The sequence below is a fragment of the Camelus ferus genome, chromosome 6 (assembly GCF_009834535.1).
Source record: "Camelus ferus isolate YT-003-E chromosome 6, BCGSAC_Cfer_1.0, whole genome shotgun sequence".
Classification (NCBI taxonomy): Eukaryota; Metazoa; Chordata; class Mammalia; order Artiodactyla; family Camelidae; genus Camelus; species Camelus ferus.
In genome coordinates, this window is record NC_045701.1 from 80018474 (window position 1) to 80042457 (window position 23984).

At 35.5% G+C, this 23984-nt stretch overlaps 1 protein-coding gene across 7 annotated transcripts in view; it reads right to left on the minus strand.

Moving 5' to 3' along the window:
- Nucleotides 1–23984, minus strand: part of GALC (galactosylceramidase) — a 57303-nt gene that overhangs the window by 21946 nt on the left and 11373 nt on the right. For all 7 annotated transcript variants that reach the window (XM_032482465.1, XM_032482469.1, XM_032482468.1 and 4 more), the window contains 7 exons: nucleotides 23774–23887; nucleotides 21617–21756; nucleotides 21141–21179; nucleotides 17031–17161; nucleotides 11487–11642; nucleotides 7302–7426; nucleotides 5735–5862 (listed from right to left, as the gene is read on the minus strand). In XM_032482465.1, the coding sequence (XP_032338356.1) occupies nucleotides 5735–5862; nucleotides 7302–7426; nucleotides 11487–11642; nucleotides 17031–17161; nucleotides 21141–21179; nucleotides 21617–21756; nucleotides 23774–23887 (833 nt within the window). The remainder of the gene's footprint in view (nucleotides 1–5734; nucleotides 5863–7301; nucleotides 7427–11486; nucleotides 11643–17030; nucleotides 17162–21140; nucleotides 21180–21616; nucleotides 21757–23773; nucleotides 23888–23984) is intronic.

Below are 23984 nucleotides of genomic sequence, written 5' to 3' on the forward strand. Positions count from 1 at the left end.
AACAAGATATTGTAAACCAACTAGGCTTCAATTAAAAGGAAAGAGTCTATAGCATTTAATCCTCAATCTACTCCTTCCCTGTCCCTCTTAGCCAGAGAGACAGAAACTCCATGCCAAGTAGGTGCAGCCCAGAACACAGTGCTCCCTCCCTCCCACCTCCCAACTTAAGGTGACAGTATCTTCCTGGGAGAAGCAGGATGTCAGCATTTCTCACCCCGCTTCCCCTCAGTTACTTGATGCCAAGGCTAAGCACCTGAAAGTGTGGCCAAGAGGCTGGGAGTTCCCTTCCTCTACCCAGCTCCTATTCATGGACTCACCTTAAGCATGGCACACTGAGAATACAGGGATCCCAAACCTCCACCCAGCAGCCTGCTCCTAAATCAGAGATGTCACTAGGAGAGAAACACACCCTTGCACCATACCCAGCTTCAAGTCTGAGCTCAGGGATTTTGTCCAGGGGGACAGAAAGGTCATAAAACAAAGAGCTCAGAAAGTCTCCCCAAAGAAACTGATTGTACTTAACAGAGCATGGAGAAGTTCAAGAGTAGGGGTGCTTTCAAAAATAATGAAGGTTTTGGTGAAATGCAAATAAAAAGATGATTAGCTTCATTAGATGCATAAGCCAAACCCCTGCCCAGCTAGTTTGACAAGAAGAACCACAAAAAGAGACGGCTAGGAAGAACTCACTGGAGGTCAGAATAAACCTAAAACACTGATGTCAAAATCCACCTCTGCAAATAAGTTGGATTAACAGATACAAGCTAGTATACATAAAATGGATAAGCAACAAGGATTTACTGTATAGCACAGCGAATTATACACAGTATCTTGTAATAACCTATAATGGAATATGATCTGCAAAAAAAAAAGAATCACCATGCTGTATGACTGAAACTAACACAATATTGTAAATCAACCATATACCAATTAATTAATTAATTAAAACAAAGCTACAAATAGACTGAAAGTAAAAGGAGGGGGAAAGATATATTAACAGAACCCACAAGAAAACTAGAATGTCCAGAGTAGTAATAGACAAAACAGATTTTAAAACAAGAAAAAAAATGTCTCCAGAGAAAGACGTTTCATAGTGACAAAGGTCAGTCCAGCAGAAAAATATAAGAACTATAAACATATATGCACCTAAGAAGAAAGTATGATATTAATAAAACAATTTGGAGTTGTATCAAAATATACTTAAGAATAACTAACAAAAAGAAGTGCAAGACTAGTACACTGAAAACTACAAACATCTTTGAAAGAAATTATATAAGACATAAATGAATGGAAAGATATCCCACATTCATGGACTGGAAGATTTGAAACTGTTATAATGGCTATACTCCCCAAATTGATCTACAGATTAAACATGATCCCTATCAAAATCTGAGCTGGTCTCACTACAGAAATTGACAAGCTGATCCTAAAATTCATACGGAAACACAAGGGACCAAGAATAGCCAATGTGAAAAAGTAACAAAGTTGGAGGACACATGCTTCCTGATGCCAAAATATACTACAGAGCTACAGTAATTAAGACAATGTGATGCTCACAGGAGGACAGATACATAAGCCAATGGAATGGAATTGAGTGTCCAATGGGGGAAAAAAAAACCTTCAGTTATTGCCAGTTGATTATCAACAAAGGAGCCAAGACAGTTTAATAGGGAATGAATAGTCAACAAATGGTGCAGGGACAATTAGATACCCACATGCAAAAGGATAAAGTTAGACACATTTCTAACTCTATATTTTTAAAAAATGGATCAAAGATGTAAATATAAGAGCTAAAACTATAAAACTCTTAGAAGAAAGGATAGGTATAAACTTCATGACCTTGGATTGGGCAATAATTTCTTAGATATGACACCAAAAGCCCAAGAAATAAAAGAACAAATAGATCTACTGGACTTCATCAAACTTTTGTACTTCAAAGGGCACCATTAAGAAAGTAAAAAAAAAATTCAAAGAATGGGAGAAAATGTCTGCAAATTATACAGAGAACTCTTATAATTCAATAATAAAAAGACATACATCCCAATTTTTAAATGGACAAAAGGTTTAAATGGACATTTCTCCAGAGAAGATATGCAGATGGACAATACACACATGAAAAGATGCCCAATATCATTAGTTACTAGGAAAATACAAATCAAAACTAAAATAAGATACAATTTCACACCCACTAGGACGGCTATAATCAAAGAGACAGATGGTAACAGCTGTTGGTGAGGCTGAGGAGAAATCAGAAGCGTCACACAGTGCTGACAGAAATATAAAATGGTACAGCACCTTTGAAAATCAATTTGGCAGTTTGTCCCTCAAAACGTTAAACATAGAGCTACCATTCCACCCAGTAACTCCACTGCTAGATATATACCCAAGAGAAATAAAAATACAGTCCACAGAAGAACTTACACACCAATCAATCTCAGCCTTATTCCTAATTGTGACACACTGGAAACAACCCACATGAAAATAAACTGAGAAATTAATAAATAAAATGTGGCATATTCATACAACTGAATATCATACAGACATAAAAATAATGAAGTACTGACATAGAACCATGAAGACATTAAGCTAAGTGGAGGAAGCCAGACACAAAAGGCCACATATTCTATGATTTCATTCATATGAAATGTCAAAAATAGGCAAATCCACAGAGACAAAATATAGAATAGTGGTTGCCAGGGGATGTGGGAGGAGGGAAAATGGAGTAACTACTAATGAGTATGGGGTTACTTTGGGGGAAATGAAATTCCCCAAATGTTCTGGAATTAGACAGTAGTAATGGTTGCATAACTCAGTGAATATACTGAAAAAAAACACTGAATTATACACTTCAAAGACTGCATTTTATACTATGTGAATTAAATTTCAATTAAAAATCAATTAACATAATTTATCATTTTAATAAAGAAAAACCACATGATGCTTTCCATAAATACATAAAAACCATTTGACAAAATCCAACATCTATTCCTGACTTTAAAAATTGCTAGGAAGGGAAGTTAACTTCATCCTGATAAAGGTTATCTATGAATAACATCATATTTAGTGGTAAATGACTCAATGATTTCCTCCTAAGTTCAAGGACAAGACAGGGATATCTGCTCTCACTGCTTCTATTCAACATTGTCTCAGAAATTCTAGCCAGTCCAATAAGGCAAGAAAAGGAAATAAAAGATATCCAAATTGGAAAGAAAGAATACAATTATTTTTATTTTCATATTATATACAAAAATATCTAATGGAAATTACAAAAAAGCAACCAGAACTATAGATGAGTTTAGCAAAGCTGCAGAAAACAAGATTATACAAAACTCTACTGTATTGTTAAATACTAGCAACTAAAAGAATTACAATTCTTTAAAATATCATTTTATAATAGAATTGAAAATGTTAAATTTAACCAAAAATTTTGACAAAAGATAGGAAAGACCTGTGAACTGAAAACTGTAAAATATGGTTGTGAGAAATTAAAGAAAACCTAAACGAATTTGAGGATATGCTTTTGTTAGTGGTTTGGAAGACTCAGTGTTGTTCATATATCAATTGTCTCCATATTAAGCTATAGATCTGAGGCAATCTCAAATCAAAATTTGAACAGGTTTTTTTTGTTTGTTTGTTTTGGTAGAAATTGACAAGCTGATTCTAAAGTTCATGTAAAAATGCAAATGACCTAGAAGGGCCAAACATCTTTGAAAAAGAACATAGTTCAAGGGCTAATACTATCTGTTTCTAGGAATTATTTTACACACACACACACACAAATCATGGTGTCGGTGTAAAGATACATAAATACAGATTAGAGTCCACAAACAATCTTACCTATATACGGACAACTGATTTTTTTTTAACAAAGGTACAAAGTCAATACAGTAGAGGAAAATATAGCCTTTTCAACAAATGGTGCTAGAACAAATGGATGCTCATATGCTAAAAAGGATATTCACTTCTTAGATACCACACCAAGAGCGTGTTCCATGACAGTAAAATGAATAAATTGGATTTCATAAAAATTTTGAATTCCTGCTCTTTCAAAGACACTATTAACTATTAATAAATAAAAACAAAAGCTACAGACTGGTAGAAAATCTATACAAAGCATATATCTATAAAGGACTTGTATCCATAATATGTAAAGAATTTTCAAAACTCAACAATAAGAAAACAATCCAATAAAAAATAGGCAAAAGATGTGAATAGACACTTTGCCAAAGAAGATATATGAATGGCAAATCAGCACATGAAAACCTCAACATCATTAGTCATTAGGGAAATGCAAACTAGAACCAAAATGAAATACTACATCATACCTATTAATAGCTAAAATTTTAAAACTGATCACATCAAGTGTTGGCAATGATAAAGAAAAACTGGGACTCTTATTATGCTGCTGATGGGAATTTAAAATGATACAATCACTTAGGAGAACAGTTTGGTGACTTCCTAAAAAGATAAACATAAACATATCATATTATCCAGCCATCCCACTCCTATGTATTTACCCAAGAGAAAAGAAATACATGTTCATATAAAAATTGGACACAAATGTTCATAGTTTTAAGTATAATAACCAAAAAAGTAGAAACAACACAAATGTCCATCTACAAACTGAATGGACAAACTGTGGTATGTCCTTACAGTGGAATACTACTCAGCAATGACAAGAGTCACGCCACACAGATGAATCTCAAAAATAAGGTTAAGTAAAAGCAGCAAGACAGAAAAAAAAAAAAAAAAAAAAAAAAAAGCATATACTGTATGATTCCATTGATATAAAACTCTAGAAAATGCAAACTAATCTATAGTGACAGAAAGCAATGATCAGGGAAGTCACAGTATATGGGCAGGAGTGGCACAGAAGGAATGTTTATAAAGGAACATGAGTACTCTTTTGTGAGGTGATAGATATGTTCACTGTCTTGATTGTGATGATGGTTTATTGTGTATATATATATATATATATATATATATATATGCTAAAAGTTATAAAATTATGCATTTTTAGTATATGTTTGAAGGGGATTAGAATATGCCACCCCCAAATATGCCACTTTGGTATAAAAATTATTTTAAGTTGAAGATATTTGAGACTCAATAGATGCAGAAGATGTCTTCTCTGAGCTTCCCTTATCTGACTAAAAGCAGCAACTTCTGGGAAATAAGGCTGCCATAAATTCCTCTTCAGGGTGGATCTACTCCCAGAAAGGAGGAACAGGAATAAAACCTACCCCAAATCTCCAGGGGTGTCTATGGCCCTGAAGGAGAGGGAAGAGTACTTATACCGGTATAGACAAACATTATCCACAAACTTTATCTCCTATTTGTTCTCCTGAAAACCCATTTATCATTCCAAAAAGTCATTTACTTTCCCATAAGTGTCCTTTTCCCCCCTGCCCACTAAGCTAGGTATATAAACCTAAACTCTAATCCTTTTGAGTTACTCATCACTGAGTTTCTCCCACAGGTATGCATATTGCAAGCACAAATAAACTGTTTTCTTCCCCCTGTTAATCTTTTTTTTGTCAGTTTAATTTGTGGGGTCCCAGCTACTGAACCCAAGAGGGTATAAGAAAAGGTTTCTTCCTCCCTTCCATGTTTTTTATTATATGTTAATTAAATTTTAGTAAAGCTGTTTTTTTAAGAAAGGTGTTCAGTTGTGTTTTACGCCATTTTTCCAACACTGACAAAGTGAATTAATCCAATAAAAACAACAAAGAATTACCATAGTTTCAATGATGATGGTAAGGTTACCTAAGCCATCTGTCAGAGCTACGTAGCTTCCTCCTTTCTCTAAATGGCCCACTGTCTTCAGGTAATACCAACCTGGTTGAGTAAACTGTGTGGTGTGAGCTACAGAAAAGCAGAGAAAGACCAAAATAAGATTAAAGTAGGTGGTAATAGAATTTCTTCAAAAAATAAAAAGCTGTCTACTGATTCGAGTCTGAAAAAGAACAGAACATGCCACCCCAAAACATGCCGCTTTAGCATGTGGATTATTTTGAGCTGATGACAACCAAGGCCCAGCAGTCCAAAGGAAAACTTTTATCTCTCCCTTAACTGCCTAAAAGAATTTAGACAGGAAACCCGGCCTAGAAAGAGAGCTATTACCAGAGATAACTTTCTGTCTGACAGACTCACCTCCATGGCAAGGCAAACATCTGCTCTTCTCTTCCTGGGAAGCCCTAGGCCTCTATCCCGTTCCATAGCTCAGGAGGCTATAAGCCTCAATTGCCTGCCTGCCTTTGAGTCTTAGATTTTTATGAAAGTTCCATACATACAAAATCAAATTTGTTTTTCTCCTGTTGCTCTTTATGTCAATTTAATTATTAGATCAGCCAAGGAACCTAGAAGGGTAGAAGGACAAATTTTCCACCCCAGATCTGATTGAGTCTAACAGCTATTTTCTGTTTTGGAGAAAAATACTTGCCAACCTCATATTTCAACTTTTGAATAATAAGTCCAGTTAAATGGTACAATTATGGGAAGATTCTTAGAATGACCAATAAAAATAAATGAACCATACTCTACCAGTTCAAGAATATTGATTAAACCTTTTTTTCATGATTAAACTTTTTTTCCCAAGATTAAAATAAAGTTATACCACCCCAATCCTTGTTCATCTCTATTTAACCCATCCTAATTTAACTACAAATAAATAGAGCTTAAAAACGTTAACAAAGCATTTCAAAAATGCTTTCTGGTTTCAAACAAGTTTATTTCCACAATATGTACTTATCAGACACCTCCAAAGCTGGCCCTGGAAATGTACTGAGCAATACCATGTCCCATTTTGAGAGGTGACAAAATTAACCCCCAAAACCAGTGAACTACAAATGTACATTAGTTCATCTAATAATGTGGGACCATCTATTGCAACATTTAAGGAGTTAACCAACAAGGATACGTAAGTCCAACTTAATATTTCCATATTTTTCAAGGAACAATTTAAGGAGTTTAGAATAATGTCATGATTATATGATTAATGTCATGACTACAAATCTCTGAGAAAAACACATCAACTAAAAAAGACCCTGGTCTTAGAATAATCAAGAATGGAATACGGAAAGTACTCTAGTTACCCAAAATATTCTTACAAAACACTGAAAAATCTTGCTTAGAGACATACTTTAAACACATACCCCACCACAAACACAAACAAACACACATACACACACACACACACACACACACACACACACACATACTGTTTGTATAATCCCCTCTAAGTGTTTTCTGCTTTGTCTCTTAGAGAGGAATTCAGGGAGTGAGAGATGGAATCCTAACCATACCTGATATCCAGATAGGAGCTTCTACAGCATAGTGCCCGCTCCACGGCTCCTGCGCAGTCATCAATCCGCAACGTCCGTATGGCAACTGCTCATAGTAACTAGCTACCAGATTCCAAGCAATTGTGCTAAAAGATTCATATGATAAAAGAGAAACACCAAAGCAGCTTGTAATAAAAATGTGAATGTCTAGAAGCCTATAGTAAAATAGACCTTATCAGAGTCTATACAAATATAGATGGATGGATGGATAGATAGATAATCAAAAAATGACCACCCAAAACTGCTGGATGCATCTAAATATTTTTAATGGTAAATTACATAAGTACAGTACAAATGTATATGAACTGTACAATTTGCACTGAGGAATGGTGTAACCAGAAGACGAGTCATGCCAGAGCAGTACCAGACATGTCACAAAGGTGAGTCAAATACAAATAAAGGCTTTATCCACACCTGCTTTCCTTTTTGATGGTCAGCCTCTTAATGATCCAGTTTCATGACATAATTTTATGAACCTGACTCTGAGAAGTTGCAAAGTTTTAAAATTGAGAACTCTTAGAGTCTGACTGCTTAGGTTCGAATGATGGTGTAGGCAGATAGGGTAGGAGGGTAGGGGCTCCACAGAGGAAGAGAATCAGACATAACTTTCTTGACGTAAGAGAAGCCATTTTAGGCCTAAGCCATTTTGTGACCTACACCTGGCCACAATGCTGCCCTTGCAGAACAGGTCTCAGCAGTTACTGATTTTAAGGGAATAGAAGAATGTAAGAACAAACAGCTATCATCAGGCCAGGGAAATAACTGTATCAGAGATAATATATTAGCTGTGAAGACTCCCAGTTCTGTTTCAAAGGTAAAGCTTATCCTGAAGCACATTCCTGAGCTGTTTTGCAGGATCCAAACTCTCTCGAAAACTCAACCACCAGACTAATTGGAACCTAAGAAATTATGATGCTGACCTTTGCTGACCCTTAGGACTTCAATTAACTAAAACCTGGACTCTGTCAATTGGTCCCAATTCTATGCTAAATTCTCCTCTGCTCAAGCGCCTTCATGAATATGCAGGAACTCTTACCCCTTTATGAATATGCATGAACCCTTAGTTTAAACTTCCCCAATTTTGCTGTTTGGTGAGACACTGCCTGGGAAAAGATCCCTGGTGTTCTCCATACTTGCTAAAAGTAATAAATCCTTCTTTCTCCCACTCTTTGGCTTGGCTTGGTTGTGTCTTGTGACTTGACACCCACCAAGAAGCGAATCCAGTTTTCGGGTAACAATGGTTCCACCACTTAACCTCTCTGGACCTCAGTTTCCTCATCTGTAAAATGAGAGTAGTAACTGTACCTATCTCATGTGACTGCTGTGAGGATGAAATGTACTGTGCACATGAAGAGGGCAGAACAAGGTCTGGGCTGTAGCACTGCTGTGATTCTGTTTCACCTACAAGTGCTAATTGGATCAGCCTGCTGCTCTGAATTTTGGTCCATTCTTTCAAGAGTGCACAGCTGGTGCTGAACCCTAAGATTGTGACTCTCTGGTTCTCAGGAAAATCCAAGGGCAAAAGGTAAGCTCTGGATCCTGGCACTGCAGAGTTCCTCAAAGTTTGAAGAAAAAAAAAAACAGAGTTTACCTATAGAATTTAATTTTTCTTATCTTATAAGTCCTCACCCAGCATAAAATGACAGACTGGCATTCTTAGAAAATCAAAGCCTTCTAATTCGTCAACACAAAACATAAACCCAATTTTCAAAAATCCTTACCACCAGTGAAAAATTTTAAAGTTCTCATGATTTTAGCCATGGATTGGAAGATGCATGGTGTCTACTCTGGCTATTGATAGAAGTATAAATTAAAACAAAATATCTAGAGAGCATTTTGCAGTAATACAAAAGCCTTTAAAGTCTATATACCTATAGACAGAGGGAAGGGTATAGCTGAAATGGTAGAGCACATGCTTAGCATGCACGAGGTCCTGGGTTCAACCCCCAGTATCTCCATTCAAAACAAAAAGAAAACTAGTAATAAATAATTAAATAGACCTAATGATTTCCCCCATAAAGTCTATATACTCCTGACCCAGACATTCATTCTATTTCTAAGAATGTACCCTAAGGAAATAATCATAGATGTACACAGAGATATTTGTATATATCAATCATTTCAGGGTATGAAAAGCTGTTCATTAAAACAGAACAACTTCCATCTCCAGGAAGAGGAGGATATCAGCGAGGTATGGTGTAATGTCTACATCAGTGTTTCCCAAATTCGCGTGGCGTCAGCATCACTGGGGGCACTGACTAAACAGAGTCCAAGCATCCTTCCCTGGATGTTCAGATTTGATAGGTCTGGGCAGTTGCCAAGGAATCAGTATACACAGGTATCTCAGGTACTTCTTAAAACAAGGCAAACTGGGAAATTCTGCTTTAAGTAATGAAATATATATAAGCATTAAAAATGATGAAATAGAGGAAGTATACATATTTATCTATAAAATAAGAGGAGAAAATTTATAATACCTTGTTAAGTAAAAAACAGCTTACTAACTAAACATTTTGTAGTACAGGGTCAATTATGAATTAAAATTTTACACATAGCAATATAAATGGGAGGACATACACCAAAATTTTTTAGGACTATTACTTCACACATGGCAAGATTTTCGGTGATATTGTTTCCTTTTTTGCACCTATACACAGTTACTAAATTCTCTGCCATGAGTATGTATTACTCTTAATACCAAATTAAATGATGAGAACCAGACTCTCCACAATAAGCATCTTTTCTTTAAAAAAGAAAAAAAAAAGACCAAAGGCTGTAAGAAGAATGTGTCAGCTCACATTAACATCACAAAAGTATGTATTGGCTGCTTTTGTTCTATTTATCATTGTTTTAGAAAGGTAATTTGAATCTAATTACAACTAAAGCTTCTCAAAGCATTTAAAAAATGCTTCCCTGAGAAAGAGTGTGTTCTCCCTTAAAACCTCTGTTTTGTAAATAGACAGTAACACAAATGAAGTGATGCTGTGAGGAGTTATCAGGCAGCTTGGGAAGTAGATAATGCACAAGACAATTTGCCTGTCTTTTCAAAAGGTCACTCATAAAGAAAGAAGAAGAAAGGCAATTATTCTAGATTAAAAGAGATTTGTGGGGCATGACATCTAAATGCGATGCATGGTGCTGTACTGGTACTTAGCTTTAAAAAAAAACTATAAATGACATTTTTGGAGACATTTAGGAAAATTTAAATATAGACTGAGTATTGGAAATATTTTTTAAATGCTCCTATGCTTTTAAATTTCAAGCGATATTGTGATCATGTAGGTGAATATCCTTTTGGATAATCTAAAATCGGAGACACATCCTAAAATATTTAGAGGTGAAGTGTCAAATTATCTATAATTTACTTTATAATTATTCACTAAATAAATATATATACAGCTTGTCTAAATAGAACTACATGAATTTTACTCTATATAAGTAATATCTCACAAGTAGGACTTCATTCAATACAGACTATATTGAAATATAGAAGAATAGATAGATACAGCGTGAAAGAAAAGTCAAAATGGAGTTGGTGTTGCCAAGAGGACTCCCTAAAATGGAGCCAGAAGGTCACTAAGGAAGTGTGACTTATACACATATAGGCCTGGATGGGATCTGACCTTTTGACCTGTGAAATCATCCAGAACACCTGCCAGAAACTCAAGATACTTACTGGGCATTTACCCTAAACTAACCATGACAGTCCATCTACTACTTATGGGACCCCTGTCCTAAAACCTGTGATTCCTTAAGGACAGATATTTTCTGACTCATATCAGAGTCAATCACAATTCTTGCCAGGCAACGTTAAACAGCCTCATGGCTTTTTGTCCTTATAAGCCCCTGACTCTCTCTTCCTTGAAACACTCTTTCAAGGTTACCAGAATCTGTGTCTCCCAAATTGCAAGTCTTTACACCCCAAATAAGCTCTATTCTTACTTGTGCTGCTTAATTTTTTTTTTTTTTTTTTTTGGTTGATACAGCTTAGGTGTCAATATCGGGATAGATGAAGAAAATAAGACAAATGTTTATAATCACTGAATCTAGGTTGTGAGAATGTGTAAATTCATTGTATTCTTTTTCTGCTTACTGTCTTTTGAAATTTTTCAAAATAAAAACCTTTAAGAGTTTTTAAAAACTTACGCAGTCATGTAACCATTGATATAATTCTGATTCAGTATGCGACCCCAGCAGCCTGCACCCACATCATTATTTGAAGTGCTAAAATCTTCAGAAGACCAAAGCTTCTTCTTAGTCAGCCTCGCATCCTTTACTGTATGGGTCCCAGGGTAGTGAGCTCTAGAAAAGAAAGGGTGGGAGGAAATGTCAAAAGGTCAGAACATGGCACTTACATCTATTTGTTGAGTGAATAAAAAATACATGTTTTCTTTTTAAAACAATAGGCAGCTTCCAGATGGATGTCAGACTGACTGTAAGCCTCTGCTTCCCGTCCTTGTGTCTCAGGATGCCCTTAGAATGAGATAAGCCTATAACAACACACAGAATGGGAAGGAAGATCATCAGTGGATGAGAATTTGCTTCTGGAAACATAATACGGCGGGAAGAAGTGACGGGGGAGGCAGCAGAGGAGGCCAAAACCTAGAACATTCCGAGATGAATGAAATGGAGACAGAATTCAGACTTCCCAGGGGAAGCAGAGAGCTTGGGACAGTAGAAAAGAAGGAGTAAGAAGGAAGCCAAAAATAAGACAAGGAGTCTTTTACATAAAGTAGTGTCTCGTCCCCTGCTCCCACCCCTAGCAGACAGAGAGAAAGAGAGCTTCCAGTTATTCCCAGGCAAAAACAAAAACAACAAAACCCCCAGAGAATTCTTCCTTAACTAAAAAGAATAAACCACTTTGGGAAAAAATAGAAGTTATTATCCCAGAGCATTGGTGGTTCTCAACCTGGGTGACTCTGCCTGGAGGAGAAGACAGGGCAGGACAGGATTTGCTACCGGCATCCAGTGAGCAAAGGCCAGAGATGCTGCTAAACATCCTACAACACCGAGGACAGGTCCCCACAACAAAGAATGACCCAGCGAAAATATCAACAGTGCAGAGGCTGAGAAACCCTGTCCCAGAGTAATGAGCTAGCATTTGCTAGAAGTCAGTCAGTTGAAGTATAAATGTACATTTATTATTCCAAGAGTAAAATATTGCTGTAATGATGATTGTGGAGGCTAATTATTGACTAAAAACAATTATGAGATTTCAAATGTAAAACAGAAAATAGACTGACAGTTAATACAAGAGTAAGACAGCACATTAGCTAAGTAACTTTAGGGACAAAAGCGTATACTGTTTAGGCCAAGAATTATTTACAAAAATGATATTTAATGATAACATATGCAGAATAACGGAGATTGCATTATATTACAATTCTAATCTTCCTGGTTTGGTGTAGCAGTATTCACAACATTAAAAGAAAGATTGTAAAGAACCTGTTTCAGTTTTTAGTTATTTAATTTTATTTAGGTCATGAATCTTTTAAGAAAAAGCCCTATTTGGGAATTCATTATATCTGGTAAACATGAATTAAGGAGGCACATTAGTCTGGCATTCCAGGATTTCATGAAGAAGAAAAAAATGTACAGTAAACAAAATAAAATGAAGAATTAGAGAAAAATGAGGTTCCATTAAGATTTTGTTGAGTCACTACACTCATTTGAAAATAGGCATCTATTCAGTAATATAAAAATACACCACAGAGACCTCAAGAGAAAGCTAGCACCTAACAGAATTAATAAATTATTATTCCAGCACTATAATTCTCAACTAGGAAACTATGACTACTAATTTTTGTAATTATATAATTTTAATAAATTTTTACATTTTAGATTCATTCATATATCCCAGAACTTCATTCCATAATCATGATATGAAGCTTTGATGCCTCAAGCAAATACTAATTTTCAAATTCATCTTGTCACTCACCTAAATATATGTTCAGTATGTCTATGGCTAAAATACATTTGTTTTAAAAAAAATAAATAAAAGCCTGGAAAGTAATAAGCTGTCATGTTCCCAGTGATCTCTAGATGTTAGGGGTATGAGTAAGCTCTGTCACTTGCCTTCGCTAGTCAAGGTCATTTTAATTTTTGCTACCAAGACTTGCACGTCCCCCAAGCAGCACGTGGCCTGAACAACAGATGAATGTCCAAGTTGTTTTCCAGGCACTCGGAGTTGGCTACATCTTTTTTTAGCTGAGCCAAGAGTCAGCTGTGTCTAATACGAACTGAGCTGGTTAAGAATGGATGGGACTACTGACCCTTCCACTCGGCATTCATGAGTGCCCCCTTGATGACCTTTGGAACGTGCAAAGGTCTATACCGTAGTTACACCTAGGCAGAGCCACAATTACTGCACCTTTTTCTAATCTCCTTCCCTCACATTCCCCACACCTCAAACCGCCTTGCTTCTTTATTCTCTACCCCTTAAATATCCTAAGTCCCTTGTCTTTAGAAAGGTGGATCTGAGATTTGTTTTCCCATCTCCTCACTTGGTTGCCTTGCAAATAAAGCCTCTCTTTGCAACAAACCTCAGTATCTCAGCATTTCTGCTTGCTGTATACTGTGCAAAACAAACCTGGTTCAGTAACAAGTATCTATGTATATATGTATGTATAATATTCAATTAAAATTTTTAACGAATCAGAATTATTAGACAACAGAGGTACATGAAACTAAAATATGAGACTTATAGAATATTTATTAAAAAAGAAGAAAAAGCTTTTTAGAAATGAAGACTAAAGTAGAAGGAACACAAAACAGAATAAACACTGTAGAAAGCACAATAAAGGAAACAGAGGATAGTAAGGATAAAATTATGTAAAAGCAACCAGAAATAAAGAGATAAAAAAGAATTGAGAAAAATACAGAATAAAGACAACATGCAAAGGAGATCCAACATGTGTAACTGGGGCTTCTAAAAAGAAAATCAAAGTAATGGAGCAGGATAATTATTTAAATTAAAATTTAACTAAAACTTTTTGAAATAATACTTAAATATAGATATTAAAAGGGCATATACCATGTATCAGGAAATGGTAAATAATGTAAAACTACTAGCCTTTGAAGTTAAGAAAAAAATATCTGTTGGCCATACAGGAATTATGCCAAGTCATTTATAAGCAAAGGAAAGTAAGTCTGGTATCAGAATTCTCAACAGCAACATTTTATGTAAGAAATCAGTGGAGCAAATTTTATGATACTCAAGAATTAAGAAAATGTGAGTTAAGGATTTTATATCAAGCCAAACTGTCCTTCAAGTATAAAGGCCACAGATAAACAGTAATAAACATGTGAAAGATCAAGAAATACTGTTTTCATTCGCACTTCCTGATATAGTAGATAGTAAGCTTTCTGGGACCCAAGAAACTAAGGGAGATACTTCAGCAAAAGACTTGAAGGTGAGCACTGAATACACTTAATGGTAGAACTAGACTAAAAGAGCAATTAAATAGTGTATAAATATTATATATTCTGACAATGTGTAACTAACAGAGCTGAAACAAAATAAGAGGAAAGTGAAAGGTGAGTTTGCCAATTGGCTGGGAGTAAAAGGTTACATCTTGTAGCTGACAAATCAAGATAGTTCAAGCTTAAGCTCATGTTAAAAGTACAAAGATTAAGAAACTCTGGTAATTAAAATTCCATTGTAGGAGAGAGAAGGGGAGGAATAAGACATTATAAAATAATCTTAGTATTAATTATAGTAAACCAACAGACAATATGTAAATAGAGAGGGAAACAAAAGTCCTAGCATAAAGCAGATCTCAACTTCAGCACTATTGACATTTTGACTGGATAATTCCTTGTTGTGGGGGAGTTGTCCTGTGCACTGGAGGATGTTTAGAAGCATTCCTGGCCTCTGTCCATCAGGTGCCAGTAGCACCTACACCAGTGACAATCAGAAATATTTCCAACATTGCCAAATGTCTTATAGGAGGCAAAACTATCCCCAGCTGGGAACCACTGGCATAAAGGTATCAATATAAATGTAATCAATAGAACCAAAATCAAATCTTGCTAAATAACAAAAAAAAAGTATCTCCTTTAAAAAGAGCAAAGAAAACAAATCACATAGCAAAAGATTTTGTATTTGTGTATATACAGCACAAATCTTTAAATAACAAAAGACAGTATAGTAGAGTAGAAAACAAAACCTTCACTTATATCAGTAAATATTATTGGTTTGCATAAGATACCCACATCAATAAAGATAAAATGAATTAAGCATCCAACTTATTACTGAAGATACAGTAAGACTTATACTTTCATTTAAATATTTTTCCTAGTCATATATATTCAAGATCAACACAACTTTTTTCCCTTCAAGACTTGAGCTATTTATGAAACTTTTAACAATAAGGGCAAAAATTATACACTAATTTCAATGTATGAGATGTTTAAATATATTTTATTTTTCTTGCAAAAAAAAAAAAAAAAGTTAAGCCTGAATCCAGTCTAACCACACCTCTATCAATTTTCAAAAAGAAACAGGAGAGAGAGAGGCATGTTAAACTAAACTACAAGGATGAAATCTGTAAAATGCAGACTGTGAGAAGCTTTACATGACAGACAATCCAGTTTCTTCAACAAATAAAAGAGAAAAAAATGGAGCAAGAACCAAAAAATTAGAAGAGACTTAAATATCAACTAATCAGTGTATGATTCCAAATTGGATCCAAATTGAATCAAATAAAACCATAAAATAACAGTAACAGATGTTTGATAATATCAAGAAAATATCTCATTTTTAGAATAATAATGGTTTTGTTATTGTAAAAAGAAAGAGTTCTTGTCTTTAGAGATTCGTGGTAAACATTTTTATAGAAGAAATAATATAAAGTCTGGGATTTGCTTCAGAAATAATGTGGGGAGGAAGAAGAGAGGACTGCACAGACGTGTAGATGGAGAACTGTCTCCAGGCTCACAGTTATGGAGGTTGAGTGATGGGAACATGGATATCCACCATGTTACTCTGCCTACTTTGTGAATGTTCAAAATTCTTCATAAAAATAAACGTACACGTAGATCAAGCAGTCTTCACACAAAATAAAGAACAAACTCCACATATACATGTCTTCTATTTTTCAAATGTTTATATATGCTGTCTGTTTATGTATGTTGTCATGATAGGTAAAATTCAAACTCATTCAAAAAATAATAATAATACTGGAACTCAGTAAGGTCAAGGCCTAGAGGGCTGAACGGCAGAATTAGACTAAGCAGCAGTGTCACAGCCATACTGCTAAGGATATGTGACAGAAGCCCTGGTCAGGGATCATACCATACCATTTACGTAAGTGTTCATGAGAGAACTCCCAAGCACAGGAAGTCTGAGGGTTGGGAACTAATTTCACGACACTGCCTTTATAATTTCTAAAACGTAAATACTACTCTATCCCTTGGTCTAAACAAAGCCATGCTTTTATTACTCCAAACATTAACACAATATTTTAAAAGTTACCAATACATTACACTGTCATAGAAAGATACCAAAATACATAACAGTTCCAAGAAAAAGGAATGAAATATAATTTATACATGCTTTAGTTAAGTAAATACGAGAAACCCACCTTCCAAAAATATAATCAAATGGGGACAGGTCAAAAACCAAGGAACAGTCGGTATCCAGAGCAAGCAATCAGAAACTGTTAGTTTTCAAAGCAAATCGCTCCTTACCCTATAACATCAATCACCTCCAAGAGCTCGGGGTCATGCAGCATAGAAGCAGAAATGGGCTCCCAGAGGTTATCGCTCGCTATGATTTTCACTTGCTGGAGGCCTTGATAGTTCAGCATTCTTCTTAACACCTTTCAGAGAGATAAGCAGAACACAGGGAAGTTTGCAAGTGAGTTTTTAGCTGCTGAATTATGACCAAGAGAGCTATAGTGTCTTCAAAAATCAGCACTCTGGATAATAGCGTCCATATTATTTCTCAGTAGAAACGTGCTTTCAGTGGGGGCGGGGGGCACCTCATCACTAAAATAACCTACTTCACAGGAATGGAAAAAGAAAAAAATACTCAAGAGGTAAAGATGTTTTATATGGATTTTCCCTCTGACTTTAATATTATATTTAGTCGTAGAAATTTGGGTGGCAGGGTGGAAATTTTTTAAAAATAACCACTATTATTTTGGTATGCATTCTTTCAGAATTTTCTTATGCAGATACAATAAATTGGGATCAAATTAAACAAAACATTTGGTAAAATGCTTTAACCTATTGTCTCATTTTGAGTATTTTCCAATGTCTTTAAATAAGCTGCCATTACTGAAATATTAAAGTTCTTAATATTTTGTACCATACTAGAAGTAGAATAAGAAATATCAAATCTTTCATAGGTGTAGACAGGACAGGCAATAAAATCTGCCCATAGGACTATCCACCCACACAATTAAAAGTAACAAGCTAAGCTCTAATAGATAAATCAACAAAGCTCAGAATACCTACTCTGGTATTTATATTTAGCTCTGTACTTGGGCCCCATGAGGACTCTAAACGAAGCACAAGATGGGGTCCTTACCCTCAGGTGAAAAACACACTCACCAGAACACTAAAACTAACAGGATGTACTAAAAAAACAGAGAATAGTATATACTGAAATGTATGGATTGCCAATATGTAAAACAAGAGCAGAGAAAAGTAAACATCATTTCACCCAGGAGCAGAAGGATCAGATTTCAAACCAGATTCTGATGAATGAACCCACTGCTATACCTCTAAGCACTTGGAACTGTCTGGATCATAGCAGTAGGTGCTCAAATGAATATTGGTTGAATTAATTAAGATAAGAAAGAACAAAAAAACTCACAAGCTCTCTTTCACATTCTAACTTTTCTAAACTAAAGAAATTTCCAACAATGTGCTCTTTTAGGAGGCAAATAATATAAGTGCTAAATCAATTCTACTCAGGAAGCAATATGAACTGATCTTTAATAGTAAATCGAGACCAATTCTCAAGATTCAGTAGGACTGAGAATCCCTATTCCTCTATTAGGAGACCAGCTTTCAGTTTCATCATCCTGAAATTCTTGTTCTTACAGAAAGGAGGGACAGCGCCTTAGTCACAGTTGGATTTATCACTATATCTAGTTTTTCTAGGGCTATTCCTAGACCATAACCTCTAAGACTGTTAACTTTTTTATATGGTATATTCAAATATACTCCAAAATATACAAGTCTGTAAGTTGTGTTTTATAAATAAGTTACCATCCCAAACTCAGTAATGAGTTAGCAGCATTCTTTGAGCAAAGTTGCATCTAATATGTTTCAAATGTTTTTGCTGAGGAACCTTTCCCTTTCCTCTCAAAAACACATTAGATAGAAATCCAACTTATAAGATACACCAAAGGGAAGCTGTTCTGATTGAATTGACTAGGGTATCCAGAGACTCACACATCCATTTCCACCCACAACCCTCAGATACTACATGGGATCTTCCAGACACAATTTTCAAACCACATCACTGAAATCCAGAGTAAATCATAAATACAATGTAAATAGCAAAAATAAAAGAGACAGCAGCCTTGCTATCTTTTCATAAACTGTTTATTTGCACTGTATTTATTCCTACTCTTAAAAACAAATCCTTATTATTCCCAGGGCCACCTTATTATAGTATGTGAAATATATATTCATTAATCTTACCAAATCTGAATAACAACGCATTTGCCATTACTTAACTCTTCCCAATAGGTATTTTAATAAATAGAATACAGATTCTAATAAATCTTGCATGGACCTGGAGATTATCATACTAAGTGAAGAAAGTCAGACACAGAAAGACAAATATTATATGACATCACTTATATGTGGAATCTAAAAAAAAAAATGACACAAATTAACTTATTTACAAAACAGAAACACATTCACAGACATTGAAAACAAACCTATGATTACCAAAGGGGAAAGGGGGAGGAAGGATAAATTAGGAGTTTAGAATTAGCAGATACAAACTACTACATATAAAGTAGATAAACAACAAGGTCCTACTGTACAGCACAGGGAACTATATTCAATATCTTATAATAACCTATAATGAAAAACTATATATTAAATAACTGAATCACTCTGCTGTACACCAGAAATTAACACAACATTGTAAATCAACTATACTTCAATAAAATAAATAAATAAATAAATAATAAAGTCTTGCTACAAAAATGGCAAATGCGAACTAAAAGTTTTTATATCTATCCTGAGATATTTACTGCTGGAAACTAAGGATTAAAAGAAAACGAAAAGAAGTCTAAATTGTTTAAAACACTGATGATGAGTCTTAGTACAGCAATTAATCTTTCAAATCAGGTAAGATGAATTAGAAAGCAATGGAATCAGCAACAGAGTCTTAATAGTAAAAAATAAATAGTAAAAAAAATTAGTAAATAATATAAAACAACCAACTTAGTTGCATATCATTACTTTAAAAGGAAAAGGAAACCAAATTCTAATGCTTCTAATGTTTCCTTCAAATGAAATAAACACAGCCAAAGAGAGACAGATATATAATCCCAAAGGGAAAAAAAAATGGAAATGTCAAATTTGGGAAGATACAAAGTTCATTACTTTTTACAAGTAAGACCCTGCAGTGACACAGTCCACAGGCACGAACTTGGCTCCTGCTTTGTCCTCTTGCTGCTCTCACCAGACCTGTACTCAGAGCACTCAGGACTTTCCAGTAACAACTCTTGTGCATCAATCTCATACGAGCTCCATTGCCCTACCTCCCATAACCATGCACCCCACCACCACCACCACACTCCTACCACTTCACTGGGAATCCCTGGAGTCTGGAGTTGACTTTGAGTTGGCTCTGGCTCTGCCTGCAACCAATCCTCTCAAATTTATGCTCTCTCCACCCCACAGCTGGTGATTAAATTGTGCCATTACTCCAGTGAACATACTGGCCTACTAATGACTCAGAGCCCACTTGTCTAATCCATCTTTCATCACTTGCTCTTCTCCCAAATCACTTTTCTCAGTCTTCACTTCTTCCCAATGTCACACCCCTGCCTTTGCAACCTGGGGAGTTCCCATCCATCCCACCTTGAAGATTCCGACTACATGTCACCTCTTCTAATAGACTCCCCTCATTCACACAGGCAGAGGTGTCATCTCCTCTCTGCACCTTCTGACAGCCCTGAATGTGCTTTACTCTGCTAGAGAAATTATGGCTGATACTTTAGTTGTCCAGATGGGACTCTCTAGCCCCCAAATGTGAAACTCCTTTGGGGCAGAAACAGTACTTTTTAGCCTTATAGTCCAAGCACGTGTACACAATGCCCGACAAACTAGGTGTTGAGTGAATGCTTCCTGGCTGACTGAATGAATAAATAAATGAAAGAAATTTAGCAGCTCTTACCTGCTTAAAAACATAAGACACTCAATTTTAAAGAAAAAATTTTCAAACTGAAAGAAAATATAACCACGAAATTATATTTCTTGGAGAAAAGACACATAAAACAAGACAAATATAACTAAAAAGTAAACTAGAGAATATTTCCACCTGAAAAGGTCAACTGTCATTTGTGTTCCAATGACAGGGATCAAGGAAAATTCAACACAACTCCAGACAAAGGCAATTCAGGGCTTACAGGGAATTGCATATGCTGTAATCAGGAATAAAAATATTATTAAAATTTTGCTTGAATTTTATGCCACAAACAGCAAAACAAGTAACTGTGCTGTAAAAAAAAAAAATACAGTGTTCCTACTACTAACTTCCATGGAACCATAAAGGAATTATTCACTAATAACTTAAAGATAAAAAGATTTTAAAGTTTTACAGACCTTGATATAATTGATGTCAAATGACCTCTCATTCCAAATCTGCAGAACAGAAAGTCAAAAAGTCAGAATGGAAAGTTCTGTGTCAGAAAGTGAACATTATCATTAAGATGCCTCTTCTTTCACCATCTTTCATATCATCTGAAAAGCCATTTTTCTTACCTTACGGAATTTCCTGTTATTAAATTTATAGATATTTATAAGACAACACAATTTTAATTAAAAGATTATTTTTAAAAACCTTAAAATATTTGGTGGGTAGTTTTCAAAAAGCTACTGATTTCAGAGATTTCTAAAAATGAAATATCCATTCAATCATTCAACAAAGACTGACAAGGCAGTGTGTGCCAGGGGCTACGGCAGGCACTGAATAGTTAACAGACACAGAATAGTTAGCAAAGTACCACAGAGCCAAATTAGGTTTTAAAAATTTCAAATAAATGTCCAAAAGTTAATCATGTTCTAAATATATTACTGACCCCAATATAATCGATGTCCAGGTCATGATAATGCTTGGCGCCCACAATCCAGGTCACGACATAGTAGGCAGTCAGCTGACGATTTACATAAGGCCAGTTGAAACCTTTCCCCAGCCATCCCGGGAAGGACCACGGCAGCCCTGCGGAAAGGAAGACGCAAAGTTGGAGTGGGCAGAACGGTGCTGGCACTATTAGAAACAAAGGAAAATAAGCCAAAAGGAATGAACACAGGCTAAGCAAAAGCCAGTACAGATCTGACTACAGGAAAGACTGTAACCCACGCACAAATTCTCAAATTCTCTCCCAGTCTATGAACACAGCAACTCCTGATTGATCCCTAGAGTCAGGCTCCACAATTCCAAATGCGCTTTCAAGAAAAATACATAAATAAAAACAAACAGCAACAAAAACAAACACCTCCCCAATAATACTCACTTACCGATAAAAGGAAATGTAACATACAATGCAACTTAACATCCCCACCTCCTGCTAAAAGGATGTTCAATATTCAGTTTCTGTGCTCTGAGGTCAAATCAAAGTTTTAAAAGGCTTATGCTTAACTACTTCGAGGAGGTAAGTATAATACAAATTCTTCTTTCACTAGCGCATCGTCTTACAACTTGAGGCTACTTAAAATGCTCATCAGTCAGGTTATCAAAGTTGGCAAAATAAATGCCAATGACTCAATAGGGAAACATACATTATATGATATAGAACCACATCCACATTCTCATAATACCCTAGTTATTATTTTTAAGTTTAAAAAACTAAGGAGAATAGAGAAGTACTAATTAGAACCCTAGTTCTGTTACAAATATATTAAAATGAGTTTAACATTAAATTCCTTAACTGTTAACATATATATATTACCAATCTAGTTCACCACTGAAAAAAGTACAAAATCAAAATGACAAAATTCTTATTTTTCTAAACTCAGGAGGAATGCCTAAGTGTTTCTACATAAGAAATGTGACATTAAAATAATGGAAACTTTTAAAACAATGAAATGTCAGATACACTCTGAAGGCCTACCATGTGTAAGTCTCTGTCAGAACAGGGCTCAGCATGCCAGATTTTCTGCATTTAAAATAAGAACTGACCTGGGCAGCCACACAGTGGGCGAGTATGTGCTGAAGTCAATGATGCTTTTGATTGCTCAAAACAGTTCTGGAATCTCTTACAAAAGTCCATTTAGAAAGAACACACTGACCCCTCATTTTTTTTTTAATTTAGAAAAACTCATGCTTGCCCTTTAATTTAATGATTGAAAATGACTTTTAAAATAACTTGAAATCAAGTCTATAGAATGAATCTCATTAATCTCACTTTAACTTGGGCTGACTGTGTAAAACTGTCTGAAGAAAATCAGATCAGATTTCAAAATCTCATTTTTCAAAAAAAAAAAAAAACTCATCAGATTTCAAATGATGAGAGTATGCCACCACTGTGTGTGTCTGAAATCTTTAACAGATCTGTATGCTGCTACAGGAGAGCAGTGAAAGGAATGCAGTCCCATTTGAGAAACCATCCAGTGATTCTGCCACTGGAACCTAAGGTCCACAAGGGCAGGAATTGGGGCTGAATTGTTCCACATCCCTAGTGCCTAGAAGAGTGACTACCACATCCTTGAGGTTGGAAACAAATCAACAAACACTTTTATATGTACTGCTTCTAGAATTGGGGTCTACTACTGCAGGTAACATACAATTTTGCAAATAGTTGGATATACTACTGCATATAGCATACACTTTTATAAGTAGAATTGCTCTTTTGACAAATTTTGATGAGAAATTTTGTTGAGAAAATTAGTTTAGCATCACACACACAAAAACTAGAATAGAATTAGGTTCTAAATCTGATTTTGCCATTTACTAATTCTCCGACCTCATGTCAGTGGCATAACCTCTCTAAGCCTCCACTGCTGCAGCAAAATGGCACAAGAAATGCCTTACTCCAGAGGTATGATGAAGATCAGACATAATACACATGAACAAAGAAAGAATCATGCCTGGCACATGCTTTGCTTCTGGTACCACAATGGTAGTATTAATAGCATTATTAGTGCTTCAGGATTAATAGACACTCCACATACATGATTCAGAATTTAAAAGTTAAAGGAAAACAGACTGCAAAAGTGTAGCAAACATCACTTCTTACCCATGAGTGTAATATTAGAGTTCCGCTTCTTCGCTTCCTTCATTAACCACCACTCATATCCTCGGAAATAATCCTCATCTAATGCATAGTGCATGTGGGAGGGCTCGGTGCCATCTGAATGGGAGACAGCAAAAGAGAAGGGAAACTATCAATGGAGCGTTGGAGGACCACCCTCCCCTCTGCACATCCACACATTTCACGGAAGTCGTGT